Source organism: Quercus suber, unplaced genomic scaffold, assembly GCF_002906115.3.
Source record: "Quercus suber isolate HL8 unplaced genomic scaffold, Cork oak 2.0 scaffold_114, whole genome shotgun sequence".
Lineage (NCBI taxonomy): Eukaryota > Viridiplantae > Streptophyta > Magnoliopsida > Fagales > Fagaceae > Quercus > Quercus suber.
In genome coordinates this window covers 160,408-177,120 of record NW_027069579.1, presented here as the reverse complement: position 1 = coordinate 177,120, position 16,713 = coordinate 160,408, and the positions used below count along the sequence as shown (strand labels likewise).

Genomic DNA, 16,713 nt, shown 5'->3' with positions numbered 1-16,713 from the left:
AAGCAGGATAAAACAAGATGTTCGCCGAACTTCCATTGTCCACCAACACTCTTCTGGTCGAATAATCAGCAATAAGTAAAGTAATGATGATCGCGTCGTCATGTGGGTGGTGAACCCTTTCAGCATCTTCGTCTGTGAATGTAATGGCTTGCTCGTCTGTGGTCCTCGTCCTTGGAGATTGTCCTGAAAGTTGGACGTTTTGCACCACCTTCAGGTACGTCTTCCTTGACTTGGAAGATTGTCATATCGTGGTTCCCTGTATGATGACTCTTATTTCTCCAAGTGGTCTTAATGGCTCCTCTAGCTTTGCCTTCAACTTCTCATCTTTGTGATCTCGTCTAAGAAAATTTCTCAATTTTCCTTGCCTGATGAGATTTTCTATCTGTTGCTTCAAGTCAAAATACTCGTCCGTGTCATGCCTATGGTCTCTATGGAAGCAGCAATACTTGTTCATGTTGCGCTTGTTGGGGTCTCCCTTCATTTTTTCCAGCCACTTCAAGGAAGGATCATCCTTGATTTGCATGAGAATTTGTTCAAATGGCATGTTCAAGGGCGTATATTGCTAACTCCGTGTTGAAGAGCTTGCCTTCTTATTATCTTGATCTTTCTTCTCTCCCGTCTTTGCCTTCTTTGGACAAGGACCCTGCTCAGGATGGTGCGAGAGATCTACTGCCATTCATTTAGCTCTCTTCCTTTTCTTAGCTATAATTGCGTCCTTTGCATTCATGAAGTTTCGGGTTGAGTTGACGAGTTCAGCTAGGGTTTGAGGCTCTTGTTCATAAAGCTTATGGATGAATAGATTGGAGTTTACTCCATTATAAAAGGCCGCCAACAACAACTTGTCATCCATCTCATACACTGCCAAGAATTCCTTGTTGAAACGTGTAATGAAAGACCGCAAGCTTTCGTTTTCTCCTTGCTCTATGGTTAAGAGGTTGGACAAGGAACGTTTATGCCTTTGTCCTCCGGTAAAATTGTTGACAAACAACTTGCTTAATTCTTCGAAAGAACTCATAGTATTCGGAGGTATCTTGCTGAACTATACTCATGTTGGCCCTTTAAGGGTAGTAGGGAAGGCCCTACCCAAAATCTCGTATAGAATCCCTTGAAGGTTCATTGTAGTCTTGAAAGTAGCAATATGATCAAAAGGGTCATGCGTTCCATCATACGAATCCAAGAAAGGCATCTTGAATTTCGAAGGCAAGGGGTGATTGTTGATGGAAGCCGTGAAAGGGGAGTCTATTCGATGAACTAAATCCTCTATGGGATTCTCCCTTCTTATGTTCTCCCTCATCTCGTCCATGACCTTCCTCATCTGACTCATCTCCTTTTACAAGTGTGGCACCCTTTGACTGGCTCTCGGGCTCAACATTTCCTCCTCTATCTTCTTGACTCTAGGCTTGTCCTTCAGCGTATCCTTCATGACGTTGCCTCCTTAGATTAATCTCTTTAGTTAACTCCTGGTTCTGACAAGTTAACTTCGCCATGACGGCTGCCATGGACTGTGTGTGTTAGATGGAAGACGTTTGCATGACAGACGTTGATTAACAATCACAGTGGGAATTGCTAAAAGCATCCCTACTCTTCTGGTGGCCTGGGCTAATGGCCCTTGATCTTGTTCGAACCATGCAGCCTTTTGTCAGAGAAAAATAAACTACAGAACACGAAATTTACCACTTCCCACAGACAGCGTCAATTGATGATGCATAGAAAATCAGTAGGCTGAATGCTTCGGGCTTCAAAGATTTGAAAGGCCTAAAAAGGAAACAAACAATCAAAGGAGACTGGGGCTGACCGGCCAAGGACCCTCTGATGATTAAGTTAGTTTTTCTCTCAAATTCTAGAGTTCTAACTTTTTGGGAATTGTCACAACTTACTTTTACTTGTCGTGAATGAGTGATTATATAGTGTATTCTTGAAGTGGTTACTGGTCTTGTAACTTCCCCCATATTTGTGGACGTCAGAGGGTTTACACTTAACTCTTACAACCGCTATAGAAGTTATAATATTTACTCTTATCTTCTATAACCATCATTGGAAGTTGAGTGCTTGGCAGGAAGTTATAGCGATGAATCAGGATCTCATTCATGTACTAGAATGGTTACACGTGGCCAGATTCATAAGCTATTGTAGATAAACCTTGTACTTAGGAATATTCATAAGTATTGAAAGGTTGTCCATATCTTGGACGACCTTCCTTAGTCTGGACTAGCCTCCCTTGAGGCACCCCATGAATAGTACAATGGGTGAGTAGGAGCAAACCCAATTGTCATGGTATCGTACATCCTATGGACAACCACTTTAGGACAAGCTATACATTCTATGGATGACTACTCAAGGACGAGTTATACTTGTCTTTCCCCATCAACTTACATTTGGACTATATTGTTTAACTTAATGTTAAAATCAACTTAGTAATAAAACTTTGTGTTATGGGTTCTAAATATTGTGCTAGGGTGTTTTTAGTATATTTCAAAAGTAGCCAATTTTTTTACATTGTCCTTCAATGACTGCATGAGAGGATCACAGGAAAGATAAAAAGTTTATTTTATATTACTTTTTTTATTCAATCCCTCTGAAATCTTAACTTGATTCAACCAATGCACTTCTTGTGCAAGTCTTCAAAAAAGATACACATTCTAAACTTTTATATGCTTACAAAATCAAAGTAATAGAAATTTTTTACTGATGAGCCTAATTAACACCATTCAAACATTTAGATCTAAAAATTGAAGCTTGTGGATGGGGAAAAAGACTTTGATATCTCATAAGTGATCCTCTTTATTGCAAAGAGATTCATTTTCTCTGGAATACATATTTTTCAATTTTGTATTAAAAAATAAGTGACGCACGTGACCAAAAAAAAAAAAAAATGGTTAAATTGGAACTTAAAATTGAAACCTCTAGATAGAAATTAACAACTCCGCTTTTAAAGGACACCCAAAATCTATTTGAATTAAAATAAAAATAAAAAAGCCATACCTTCAAACACTCACCCTGTCAATTGACTACCCTCAGCTAAATCTCAAGTTCTACCATCATAGTTGTGCAATCTCCAAGCAGCCTCCAACAAAAACCATTATGACCAAAGCAAATAAGCCGCTATGAAATCCCAACCCTAGTATTGAAACCCTTCGATCTTGTTGAATCTTTTCCACTTTTTTACTTTAATAACCAAAGAAGCAATCCATTAAAGCCACTAATTTTGAAAAAAAATTAAAATTAAAAGAGATTTTAATAATGTGGAAACTATACCTCAGCATACTATTTCTTCTTAGAGTTAGATTGCTTCAAGGATTTGCTTTTTCACCCATAAACCTAGAAAAGAAAAGAAAAACAATTATCTAGTGATTTTTTATTACATAGTGTAATTGAGTTAGAAGAATGAAGCAACAGATTTGGAATTGAAATTAATCATGATACATTAAGCCAAGAGAGTTAAATACTAAGGGAGTCAATCTCGTACTGGAAATTGTATTGGTTTGACTAGTGAAACGATATATTTCGACATTGGTCAATACCAGTGTACTGTTTTAAGTTTACCACTATTTTTAATAATAATAATAATAATAATAATAATAATAATAATAAAAAGTTTATCATAAAACATTACCTCAATTCAAAACAAATTATTCATGGTTTTAGACTTTAGCATCAACTAAAAGAAAAAAAACACAATACAAAAAATAGAAAGTTTAATTGTTCATTGCATATTTAGAAAACAAATAATACAAATAAGTTATCATTCTGTTCTTACAAAAATTCGAAAATTACAAAACTAAAAAAAAAAAAAAAAAGGTTTTTTTTTTCCCTATATAGGCCAGTACGCCTGGTATCGGCCAAAATACCTGAAATCGGCCGGTATTTAAACCGGTACAAAACATTGGAGTTTCGGTACTAGTGCACGTACCGGTACGGTACGATATGGTATCCTCTTCCTTGTTAAATACCCCTAAATTGTCCTTGTTGCAAGAAAAATTTATAGATTTGTCTTTCTACAATAATAAAGAATAATTTATAGATTTATCCCACTGCAATAATAATAAAAGTCATATAGAGAAAAGATTGGGATAAGGAGGAATATTGTTTTTTTTAAAAGGAGTAGGAAATGTATGTGGCTAAGGCTAGTATTTGAATTCAAATAGAACACAAACATTGAATTGGAATGGACTGTGAGGTGAACGTTTTTTTATTTTTTATTTTTTTTTAATGTGTATTTGAAAGTGATTAAGGGTATTTTTGAACCACATAAAAATTTAATCCAAGAAACGAAATTTTATGGGGAATCTTGTGATGTTATTGATCTAGGAGAAGTAATTGGTTAGTGGATGAAATATTTTTTTACCTTAAAAAAAGTTCAGATCAAAAAGGAGAATTTTGTTATAAGTAATATAGATTACTATTGGGCAACAATGTTCCTTGTCGAAAATCTACTATTCTATTAATGAGGAAGAGTGGATTAACATGGTATCATTTAGTTACATCCACAACAGTTTCATAACAAATGCTAGGTAGCCAGTTGTTATTGACTATCACTATTAGGCAAAAAGATAATTTTAGCGATGAGTTCAGATTAGAACTAGTATAACTTGCTATCTAATATTTGTTGTAAAATTATTGTAAAAATTGTAGAGATAGCATTACGCATCTCGATTTGCTAGTAAAATTTGACATTATTTGGAATTTAGAATCCCTTCCCCACTTTAGCTTTGCAATTACAAGCATGTTTCAAAATCATAATCAGATGAATCATTTGAGTCTTTTTATTATTATTTATTTACTTCTTTTTATGTGGATAAATCCTTTAAGTCAAGTAAAATATAATATGTACCAAGAGTTTTGTAATGCAATCAATTGGTATCTCTTAGTGTATCTATGACATTTAGGTTTTTAATTCTTCATTTGCTATTATAACATGTCGAATTATGGTAGGTTTTTTTTTTTTTTTTTTTTTTACATAGCATAAAAAATAGAGACATGCAGTACAACAAATGTTAAATATATTAAAAATAGTGTAAAGATTCTTGTTTAAGAAATGTTAAGAACAGTAGATTCTATTGTTTCAGTTAGCTCAATTGGTAAAGTATCTAATAGTTAAATAAGAAATATATATTTTTTAATAATAAAATAGAGTAAATGAATAGTATTAAAATTTAAAGTAGAGTAGTGCCTTACCAAAAAAATAAAAGTAGAGTAGTGAAAAGAAAAATAGTCTACTGGAAGTGAAAAATTGGACCAGTTAAAATAGAAAAAAATTTCCTTTTGGGTTACATATGACCAAAATTTGGTCCAGTCTAATGTTAATGCTCTTCGAAGACTTAGATACTAATAAGCCACCAAATATGTTTCAGTCAAGATTTCCTATGGACCGTATAGACAAAAAATTGTAAGCCTTGCTGTGCATAATGCTGGAGTTTGCGCACAACCTCTACCTATTTGCTGATACTTAGGATGATAAACCTGCAAACCAAGCAGTTTGGCCTTCCTTAACGTTTCTCTTACCCCTAAACATTGATTCATTTCTTGATTTTGATATGGAGAGCTGTAGCAGTGAACGAGAAAATGCTGACCCTCTCTTGATGACTTGGCGATAAAAGCAAAATTTGTCTGTCCTGCACACCTTGATCTTGGCATTCTAGTAAGCTACTTGTAGACACCGCATCCTTTCTACAAAAGCCTGGGAAGATAGACAAACACCATCAAATGTGACCTGATTTCTATGACACCACATGGACCACATGGTGACAACCAGTATTCTAGAAATATGTAGTATGATATTGAGTGTACCTATCGTATAACATTATTCATATGTGATCACTCTCAACATTTTGATGAGTGGATTAAATTTTATCACATCATCAATATTTGAACAAATGATGACTATTGTTATTTTAATATCAATTAAAATTATAGATGATGTGATAAAACCCAATTCATTCATTTCAAAAAGATGAGTAAGATTTTAATAAATTTTTGATGGAGGAGGTACCATAAAAACTGTGGCAAAACTGATTCTCAAACCATAACGCCATATATTAGTCATTGTTGGGATCGTTTCGTCTCTGCATGATTATATCAAGTGGAGGCTTTTGCACAGTGTCTGAACTCTGAAGTAATTAATATATCTTGCACGTTTATCCCTCTTCAGCAGGGAAAAAAAAAAAAGTAGTTCAAAGGTCACTGTCATCAATCCTGATAAACTATCCAACTACTACCAGGGGCAGCCTTCACTCCCTTCTCCTTCATTTCACTTCTCATTCTTTCAGCTTCCTCATGTCTCCCTTGACTAGCATATATTCTAGCCAACAGCACATAGTTGGCAGGATTATCAGGTTCAATCTCAGACAAAGCTTTCCCTGCAATCTCTGCAAGCTCTAACTCTCCATAAGTCCGACATGCCCCAAGAAGAGCACCCCAAGCTTTTGCAGTCACCTTAACTGGCATTTCTCGTATCACCTGATATGCATCATATAGTCTCCCGGCTCTGCTCAACGCATCTACTAAACATGAATAGTGATCACTACTTGCTTCCACGCCATAATCTGTACGCATTCTAGCAAAGTAATCCATTGCTTCGTCAGCTAATCCTGCATGGCTACAAGCTTTTAATACCCCAAGGAAAGTGATTCCATCAGGCTGCACTTTTGCCAATTCCATTTGTTGAAACATTTCCAGTGCAGTTCTTGCCTTCCCATGAAGTGCATATGCTGATATTATGCTGCTCCATGCAACCGCATCTCTTTCCTTCATACCCCAAAACACATTATGCGCATTTACAAGACACCCACATCGCCCATAGGCCTCTACTAGGCCACTACTCAACTGGGGATGGGAATAAATGTCATTTCTAATTGCATAACTATGAATTTCCTTAATTAAATTCAAAGCCGCCACACCTATGCAAGCAGGTAATAGAGCAAGAAGCGTAATTACATTTGGAATCAACCCCATTTCCCTCATTTTCCGATAAAGAGCAACAGCCTTAAATGACCCATCATCCAACTTTGCCAAACCCGCTATAATTGAATTATAAGTTGACACATTGGGCGCAATGTCCATGACTTGGAATAATTTCAAAGCATCAGGAACACGATTAGAATGTGTATAAAGCGATATCATGGCATTCCACACCACAACATTTCTCTGAGGAATTTCATCAAACAAGTTGCGTGCAGGCAAAATTGAGACGCATTTACCATACATGTCAACAAGAGCAGACGCGACAAATGGGCTTGAGAGGAAGGAGGATTTGGCGATATGGGCATGGATAGCGGTGCCAAGTTGTGGGCGTTGAATGGCTGCGCAGGACTTGAGGACGAGAGAGAAGACATGGGGGTCGAGAGCAAGGGCAAGTGAGGCTTGTATGTGGTGGAAAAGAGAAAGGGCTTGGTCATGACGACCTTGGTTCACGTGTGATGACAAGAGCTTGGTGAAGGAAAGGAGACGAAGGTAGTTGGAGGTGTAGGAAGCCATGTTGGTTTGGGGTTATGATCAATGGAGAGGGAAAACTTTATTCAAGGCAGTGGTCGTCTAATAGTAATAAACTTTCTTCTAATACTAATAGTAATAAGCTTTATTCTTGACCCTTTTGGATTAAATGGCAGGACTAGCGTCACAAATCAACGAAATTTGAATCAAATTGTAATCTTTTCTTCACAAATTTTATGGACAAGTCTTGCAAATGAAATAACTTTGTCATGAAGGTTCTCAAAAAAAAAAAAAACAAAAACTTTGTCATGAATAAGACTTGGTAAATTGCAACTCCGCAGAGCTGATTCAAGAAAATAGTCAAATGTTTTAAAGAGTACTGGAAACTAATGTAAGGGGTTCTAAGAGTTTTCGACACACTCTCTCTCTCACGTCGGGAACTAGTGTCTAATTACAGATTTTTGGACGAAATTGTAATGTTTTCTTTACGAATTTTATGGAAGTCTTGTACATAAATGAACTTTGTCATTAACAAGATGTGTAAAAAAATTGCTACTCCAATAGAGTATGGGAGTGTGGTGTGCATATTACAAACACATGACTGATTAATTAGGTATTTAAAAACCTAGGCCCATTTAATAAGAGTATTTGTGTTTTTGTTTTTAAAACTATTTGAAAATTGTTTTGAAAAGAACTCAGAATGCAAAGGTGCTTTAAGAATCCGGATACTTATATTAAAAAAAAAAAAAGAGAGAAAAAAGAGAGAGAAATGTTACATTATTCATGCGGTACTCCTCCATTTATGGACTTGAGTTCATTTTGCTCCACCAACTATCAATTAAGTCAATTTAATCCTTGAACTTGTAAAATTAAATTAATTTGATCCTGATTACCATTAAAACTATATAATATAGAGTAATATAACTTGGCTAATGGAGCACTATCATATGATATCTTTAAAAAAGAAAAAATAAATAAAAAAGACATGTCAACAACTAATTCACCATTTGTGGGTCAGATTGGACAGGTTGAGGAGGAAATTTTAAACTAATTCACCATTGGTAGGTTGGAAAAATTCCAAACCCCATCATCAACCTAGCAAACCACAAAAATGGTAGGTCGGTTGAAAATTTGAGCAGTTTCATCTCGATGGATTAGGCAGGTTAATTTTAGTTATGTGTTGTATATATAATAAATTTCAAAATTAATTTTATCATTTATGAATAATTTAAAAATTATTTCCTATTAATCATTGAAGGACTTGCATTAAAATATAAACAATTAAAGAAAATTATAGGAAGTGTCCACTTTGTCATAGATCAAAGTACACGTCTTATAGTATGAGTAATTTTCTAACATTTTCTCCCCAAAATAATCTTAAACATATCAATGTCATCATGTATACTTATGAATATGTTGAAAAAATATTACATTTTCCATTTTAGCATATGTATATCATGGAGTTAATAAAATAAAATAGAATAAAAAATTTAAATTTGATATGATATATAGACTAACAAGAAATGAATGTGTATATATATATATATGGATGGAGTCGGGTCTTGGGGATTTAAAAAACTCAACCCACCACCCAATTTGACCTATCTAAATAATGAGGTGTAAGGGTGTCCATGAGTTAGGTCGGTTCAATTTAGGTTGGTTCGGTTTTGGACTAAACCTAGTCCTGACCCGCCCACATCGAGCAATAGGCAAAGAGACTTGTTGCCGACCTCTTACACCAATGGGTCAAGTTGGTTTAAGGCTTAGGTGGATGCTAATCAGTTCGGTCAACAGTGAAAATCACTGGAATTTGCTGGAACTTAGAAATTTCTTTGATTTTGGTCGGATTCGATAGAAATCTCATCAGATTTGGTGAGATCTTGCTGAATCTATTGAGAAATCTCAACGAGTTGAAATATCACTGAATCCAGTGGAAATCTCACCAAATAGGGTGAGATTTTGTCGAATTTGTTAAGATCTAGTCGGAGTTTGCTTAGATAATGGGTCGGGTCGGTTTGATCAGATTTTGGAGGAGAGAAACTAAGACTTGACCTGGCGGAATAGAGCTCTGAAGGCTCCAATTTGCCACCGATCGCCACTTTGTCTGATCGATTCAGTTTTAGCTTGGGTCCTTCAGGTGGGTTGGGTTCTCGGTTGTCTTGGACAACCCTAATGTGGTGTTAGTAGTTAGTACATAGTCACACTTGTATAATTTGAATTTGACTATTTTTTGTAACTAGCTAACATCAGCATTGGTGGTGCCATAAATTTTAGCTTTTGACACCACAAAAAAACTATTTCATCTATTTTATCATCTCACTTTACAAAACACCTAACGCCAATGGTTTTATTTTAGCATTCAACACATTAAAATAATATAAACAACACAATAAAATAATATATCCACTATAATAAACAACAACGACAACCACAACAAAAAGGAAATAATCATTATAATAATAAGACAAATAATATATATTTTTTAAGAGCAAAAAATTATACCTTTAGCTCCATTGATGCAACCTTATTTTTCTTATATTGGTTGTTAAATTTGGCAAGAGAAAGTGGGTCCCTAATGTTGTAAGGGTATGTAATGTACATCTTCTATATATATATATATATATATAGACACATACATACATACATATAAAGAAGCAAGCAATTCCAAGGCTTAAAAAAACCATCTCACAACTTGTGTGTTAATTTATTCTTTTACCATACACTAGGAAGTCTAAATGGAAAATTTTTGTCAATCAATGCATCCAGTCGTTATATATAGACTAACAAGAAATGAATGTATATATATATATATATATATATATGTGGATTGAGTTGGGTCTTGGGGATTTAAAAAACTCAACCCACCACCCAATTTGACCTATCTAAATAATGAGGTGTAAGGGTGTCCATGAGTTAGGTCGGTTCAATTTAGGTTGGTTCGGTTTTGGACTCAACCTAGTCCTGACCTGCCCACATCGAGCAATAGGCAGAGAGACCTGTTGCCGACCTCTTACACCAATGGGTCAAGTTGGTTTAAGGCTTAGGTGGACGCTAATCAATTCGGTCGACAATGAAAATCACTGGAATTTGCTGGAACTCAGAAATTTCTTTGATTTTTGTCGGATTCGATAGAAATCTCATCAGATTTGGTGAGATCTCGCTGAATCTATTGAGAAATCTCAACGAGTTGAAATATCATTGAATCTAGTGGAAATCTCACCAAATATGGTGAGATTTTGTCGGATTTGTTGAGATCTAGTCGGAGTTTGCTTAGATAATGGGTCGGGTTGGTTTGATCAGATTTTGGAGGAGAGAAACTAAGACTCGACCTGGCAGAATCGAGTTCTGAAGGCTCCAATTTGCCACTGATCGCCACTTTGTCGGATCGATTCAGTTTTAGCTTGGGTCCTTCAGGTGGGTTGGGTTCTCGGTTGTCTTGGACAACCCTAATGTGGTGTTAGTAGTTAGTACATAGTCACACTTGTATAATTTGAATTTGACTATTTTTTGTAACTAGCTAACATCAGCATTGGTGGTGCCATAAATTTTAGCTTTTGGCACCACAAAAAAAAAAAACTATTTCATTTATTTTACCATCTCACTTTACAAAACACCTAACGTCAATGGTTTTATTTTAGTATTCAACACAACGACAACCACAACAAAAAGGAAATAATCATTATAATAATAAGACAAATAATATATATATTTTTAAGAGAAAAAAATTATACCTTTAGCTCCATTGATGCAACCTTATTTTTCTTATATTGGTTGTTAAATTTGGCAATATAGCAATTTGATACCACCAATACTAATGTTGTAAGGGAATGTAATGTACATCTTTTGTGTGTATATATATATACACACACACACATACATACATATAAAGAAGCAAGCAATTCCAAGGCTTAAAAAAACCATCTCACAACTTGTGTGTTAATTTATTCTTTTACCATACACTAGGAAGTCTAAATGGAAAATTTTTGTCAATCAATGCATCCAGTCGTAAATTTCACTCAGGCAATCTTTGAGTGCCATTGTAAGTTTATGAAATTATCACAAAGTTGCACCTACTCTCAAATTCTCAATTTCATACTGTATTACTATTTCGTATGTATTCTAATAAGAATTACTGTTTACTCAAAAAAAAAAAAAAAACTCTCAATTTCGTATTGTATTCTAGTAATAAAGCAAGAAGCTAATTTACTGCACATTTTTTTATAAAAATTTTATTGTTCATCTCATATAGTATATTTCTGAGATTATGTGCGTGGCTTAAACAGACAAATAGGACAGTCACTGTCACACTGATATTCCCTTTTTTTTTTTTTTTGCGAGAAATAACCATATAAATTTCTTTTTTGAAAAAAAATACATATAAATTTGATACACATAGATATTACATTACACAAGCTACGTTTGCTTGAAGCAGCAATATTAACAAAATTTGCATTTTTTTTTTTTTTTTTGCTTTTTTCTTAAGAAAAAAAAGGGGGAAAAAAATTGCAGAAAATCTTCAGATCTGTGGGGCTAAAGTGCATACCGAGTGCTCTTACAGTCTTACCCTCTTCATCTGTGAGTACAAAGGAATTAACATATTGAAGCTTTACTGCCTTACTGAAATAAAAGACTCACATTCATCAATAATTTAGGAAGATATTAACTGGCCCTTAACTATTTTGAAGGCATCTGAGTTGTCATAGATCATTCTCCAACCTCTTTGAATTCCTTATAAAAAACTTCATGACATTATCTCTGTCAGCAACATCTCCAAAGTTATGCAGTGCAATACTTCTGAGACGATGAGTACAACACTTTATAAGGCGATACCGACAACAACATGAGTCTTCTTCCATATCTACCGACATATAATAATGAAACTGTAAATTTAAAACAAAATACCAAACATGTTAGCTCGAGACGTTGAGCTGGACACTGGGGACAGGGAATTTCATGTGACACTACTTCAACCACATAAAAGTATGCAAGTAGCTGCTTTTGAAATACAAAAGGATATCAAACAAGGTTCAGATCAAATTAGGGTGGACACTATGGTCATGAACTAAAAACACTTGTTATAAAAAGAATAAAAATGATACCAGGGAATTACTATAAATTTTATTACATAGACCTTGCAAATTAATGTATCATTAGTCACAAAAGTAATTCATACTCATTTATTACCTTGTTAAAGTGTCATCAATATTGAATGCCACATTTAACAATTGGGTGTAAGGTCAAACAAGAAATCAGCAATTCTAACATTAAATATTCTTGGACTTAAAAAGACACATAGAAATAAAAGTTTCTCCATAAATTTAAGTATGAATTATGATATCTTTGTATAACAACATTTAAGAAACTTGAAAACTGTTCTCAAAAAAAAAAAAAAAAAAAAAAAAACTTGAAAACTGATAATTTACATTACCTTTATGGATTCTTCATTGGAGCCCTTAACAAATGATATGGTCTCTGGACGAGGAACGAGCCAGACCAAGCTTTGAAGTAATCCCATCAGATCTGTTCTGCAATGTAATTGTATCTTCAGATGCTTGATATCAAATAGCGGAGGAAGCATTTGCTCTGTCAATTCTTTTGGAATTATCAATTCCTGAGAGCAAAAATAATAAGGAAAAAGGTTCCACTCATTAGAATCAGGGTAATTTACAATTTTATCATGTGGGGTGAGACTAGAATGTGTATAGAAAATAATTATCTAGAAATGTGAGAAAACTTGGGGATTGTAAAGGAGCGTTTATATTAAAACATTTTACAAGTATCTAGAGACTCTAAAGCCTTTGTAGTTACACTAATTTGTGAAAATCGTGTGTAAGGAGCCCGAAACCAAAAGAAGAAAACATTCACAAATTAATTGTAAAAAGTCTTTTTTTTTTTTTTTTTGATAAGTGGCAAAAATTGTATTAACAATAAAATCGACCAAACTACACTGGCAAACTACAATCAAGAACTCAAACTACAATGATCAAATAAATCAGTAAGGCAAAAATATGAACATGTTTGTAAAAAGTCTTGCAAGCATATTATACATATATCCTCTACTGGGGGCTCTATGTGAACCCTAAGGTCATATGCCCTAGGCTTCCACTTATCTCCATTTTTCAACACTCCCCCACCTCATGCAAACACTCCACACAAATTCAAACATGCATGCTTCCGTACTCCAAAATATATATTAATATATGTGTTAACAATTGCTTCAACTCCCCATTTTGACTTAAATAATTTGGATTTTTTTTATACTGAAAAGAAAGTCTATCCCTTAGTAAAAATAATAATTATGGTATTTCTTGTCAAGATATATATTCCTAATCTATCAATTGAAGCATAGTGAAAGGTTTAGTGCTTTTGACCCAAAAGTCCTCACACATAAGGAGAAGAGACTACTCTTAGAAGAATATATTGGCTTGGAAGGGTAATTTGATTGTTTGATGATTGTTGAGGTGAGAAAGCACCATTGAATGTAGGGGGTTTTGGTAAAGCAAGTGTCTCATTTGTGGGTTTTTCAGTTGGAATTAAGAGTTTGCTTTAGGCATAATGGGATCTAAGTTAGCTTGTGTTCTGAGAGTTTTGATTGTAAATGTTGTGAGTGTTTTTTGTGAGGGCGTCCATGGATTTGGTTTGGTGAGAATTTGCCATATGGTTGTAATTCATATCGGTGCTAGTGAATGTTAATTAGTGTTGCTCATAGATGTAGATAAGAAACTAGCCGAATCACAATAAATTTTGGTGCCTAATGTGAATGTTTTTATTTCTTGTTTGTGTGATTATGCTTCTACTAGTCTCAAATTTCAACAAACTAATATCAAAGTTTCTGCCATCACAACAGCATACACACACACACACATATATAAATAACATATCTTAAATTAATTTTAAGATATATCTCATATATCTTAAAATTATTTTAAGATATATCTCATATATCTTAAAATTATTTTAAGATATGTCTCATATATTTGTAATTTAAGATATATGTATGTGGGGAAACAAAAACAAAATAAGGAAAAAAGAAGAAGAAGTGAAGATTAAAATATAGAAATTATAGAGAATAGTTACCTTATCATTGTTGCAAATCAGTGTCAATACTTTGCAAGTATCAAAGCCCAGAAGAAATTCTCTCAATTTTTTGAACCACAAGTACGGAGGAAGATCAGTTTCTTTCAACTTGATCATAGCATCCCAATGAGAAGAAATAATCACCGGAGGTGCCATTATTTGCCCAGTGTACTCAAATGAATTCAGATTTGGAGCATCGATTTCGGCCTCCTCCACATCGCATTCATGCAATTGAAAACATGTAAGCAGCTCATTATGAAACTTAATCTTCTGCAACACCTTGCAACATTCCAATCTTAGTCTCTCAAGTAAACAAAATGCAGAAATGTTATCTTCAATCCACCTGTCTGTCATGGTAGCACCACGCAAAATTAAATTCCTAAGGCATTTGCAAGCAGAGATATTGATGTCACATTGTTTGGACCGATCCATACAGTATACAAAAGATTGAAGATTTTGTGCTACAATGTCAACCATCTCTAGTCCATCACAATTTTTCAACTCGATTTCTTTGATATTGGCATTATGAAACTTAATCTTCTGCAACAAGGTGCAGCATTCCAATCCTAGTCTCTCAAGTAAACAAAACGCAGACATGTTATCTTCAATCCACCTGTCCGTTATGGTAGCACCGTGTAAAATTAAATTCCTAAGGAATCTGCCAGCAGAAATATTGATGTCACATTGCTTGCGCCGATTCATTCTGTATACAAAGGATTGAAGATTTTGTGCTACTATGCCAACCATCTCTAGTCCATCACAATTTTTCAATTCAATCTCTTCGATATTAGTATGAAATAAACCGATATATTTCAATCCTCGACATTCATATAGTTTCAGAATCTTAAGAAAAGGAAATTTAGAAACATGGTCATAGAGCCACAGGTCCATGATGCTAGCAAACTCTAAGGATAAGCTTTTAAGAGACTTACAAGTGGTCATAAGGATCTCACATGGCTGAGAAGGCTGACTAGGATCAACATCACGACACCCAGTATATGAAAAAGATTCAAGATTTTGCTCATCAATATCAATTTTCTCCAGTCCAGAGCAGGTGTCCAATTTTACAGCTTTGAGTTTTTTAGCTCCTGAAACCCTAATACTTTTCAACCCAGAACAGTCAGTGACCCTAAAATCCTCAATCAAAGGACAGCTTAAAATCAAATCGGGGACTTCTACTTTAAATCCTTTTAACTCCAAAACCCGAATTGAATTCGCACAAAACATCCTCTGTGGCAAACACGTATCAACGTAGGAATCATCGAAAAGATAAATCTCTTTTACGTGCTTATCCAAAGCATAATTGATGAGCCAATGATTGAACGTAGAGCCATGAAAGAGACCCCTAATCCTTAACTTTTCTAAACAAGCATTGGGATCACGACGATTAAGAGAGTCGCGCACGAACGTGGTGAATTGAGTGGTCGTGTCTCTATACCGTCCTGGAAACAAAGTTGCATCGAAATCGATAATCGGGAAGGAAAGCCAAGCGGACCTGAATCTCTTCGAGAGTGCACTGGTTCGAGCCGCGTAATTGGTGGGGACGAAGGACACGATATGGTGGATGATGGGTTCGGGCAAGTCTGAAAACCGATCAAGGTAATTGGGATTCATGGCGGCGTTTTGTTGTTGTGGTGGTGGTGGTGTTGTTCTTCTTCTTTTCATTCCGGAATTCCTTTTTTTTTTCTTTGATAAAATTTCAACGAAGCGGAATTCTGGTCTGGGTTTTGCACGAGAGTAGGAAAACAACGCGGCTAATATAGGAGGAGGTTGAATCTTCAATCTGTCTAGTCTGTTAGTATCTCTCAGGAAAAATAAAAAGGTTTAAAGATGCCGAGATCTACTAGGATTTTGATTTCCGTTCAAAGAAAGAAGATAATATGTAGTAGTAATTGCTGCGCGGCCTCTTATAGAAAAATATATATAGGGAAGGTACCGCTATTGTTATGGGTTATGGCTTTGAATCCAGTTCTAGTAAGGACAAGATTTAATTATAGTATATATGTGCTGTTTTTTAGGTTCTGTTTTTAAAATTTTATTATGTGGTTTTTTTATTTTTTATTTTTTTTATGGGATGAAGCGTTTTTTTTAGTTAAGTAGTCACATGACAGAATTTTAAAAGTAGAACCTAAAAAACAGTACTGAGGTACCCTACTGTATCTAAATTTTGTCCATAAAATAATATATAAACTAATAATAATAATTTCT

The 16,713-nt window shown here is 34.6% G+C and overlaps 2 protein-coding genes across 2 annotated transcripts; both read right to left on the bottom strand.

Moving 5' to 3' along the window:
• Positions 1 to 5,217: 5,217 nt before the first annotated feature.
• Positions 5,218 to 7,879, bottom strand: LOC112014956 (putative pentatricopeptide repeat-containing protein At1g03510). Its single transcript, XM_024047340.2, has 2 exons — positions 5,990 to 7,879; positions 5,218 to 5,677 (listed from the first exon to the last, which is right to left on the bottom strand). The coding sequence occupies exon 1, from the start codon at positions 7,471 to 7,473 to the stop codon at positions 6,187 to 6,189; it is 1,287 nt and encodes a 428-aa protein (XP_023903108.1). The 5' UTR covers positions 7,474 to 7,879; the 3' UTR covers positions 5,218 to 5,677; positions 5,990 to 6,186.
• A 3,900-nt stretch (positions 7,880 to 11,779) lies between these two features.
• Positions 11,780 to 16,401, bottom strand: LOC136068407 (F-box/FBD/LRR-repeat protein At5g22660-like). Its single transcript, XM_065775533.1, has 3 exons — positions 14,506 to 16,401; positions 12,857 to 13,039; positions 11,780 to 12,308 (listed from the first exon to the last, which is right to left on the bottom strand). The coding sequence occupies exons 1-3, from the start codon at positions 16,168 to 16,170 to the stop codon at positions 12,126 to 12,128; spliced, it is 2,031 nt and encodes a 676-aa protein (XP_065631605.1). The 5' UTR covers positions 16,171 to 16,401; the 3' UTR covers positions 11,780 to 12,125.
• Positions 16,402 to 16,713: the final 312 nt, after the last annotated feature.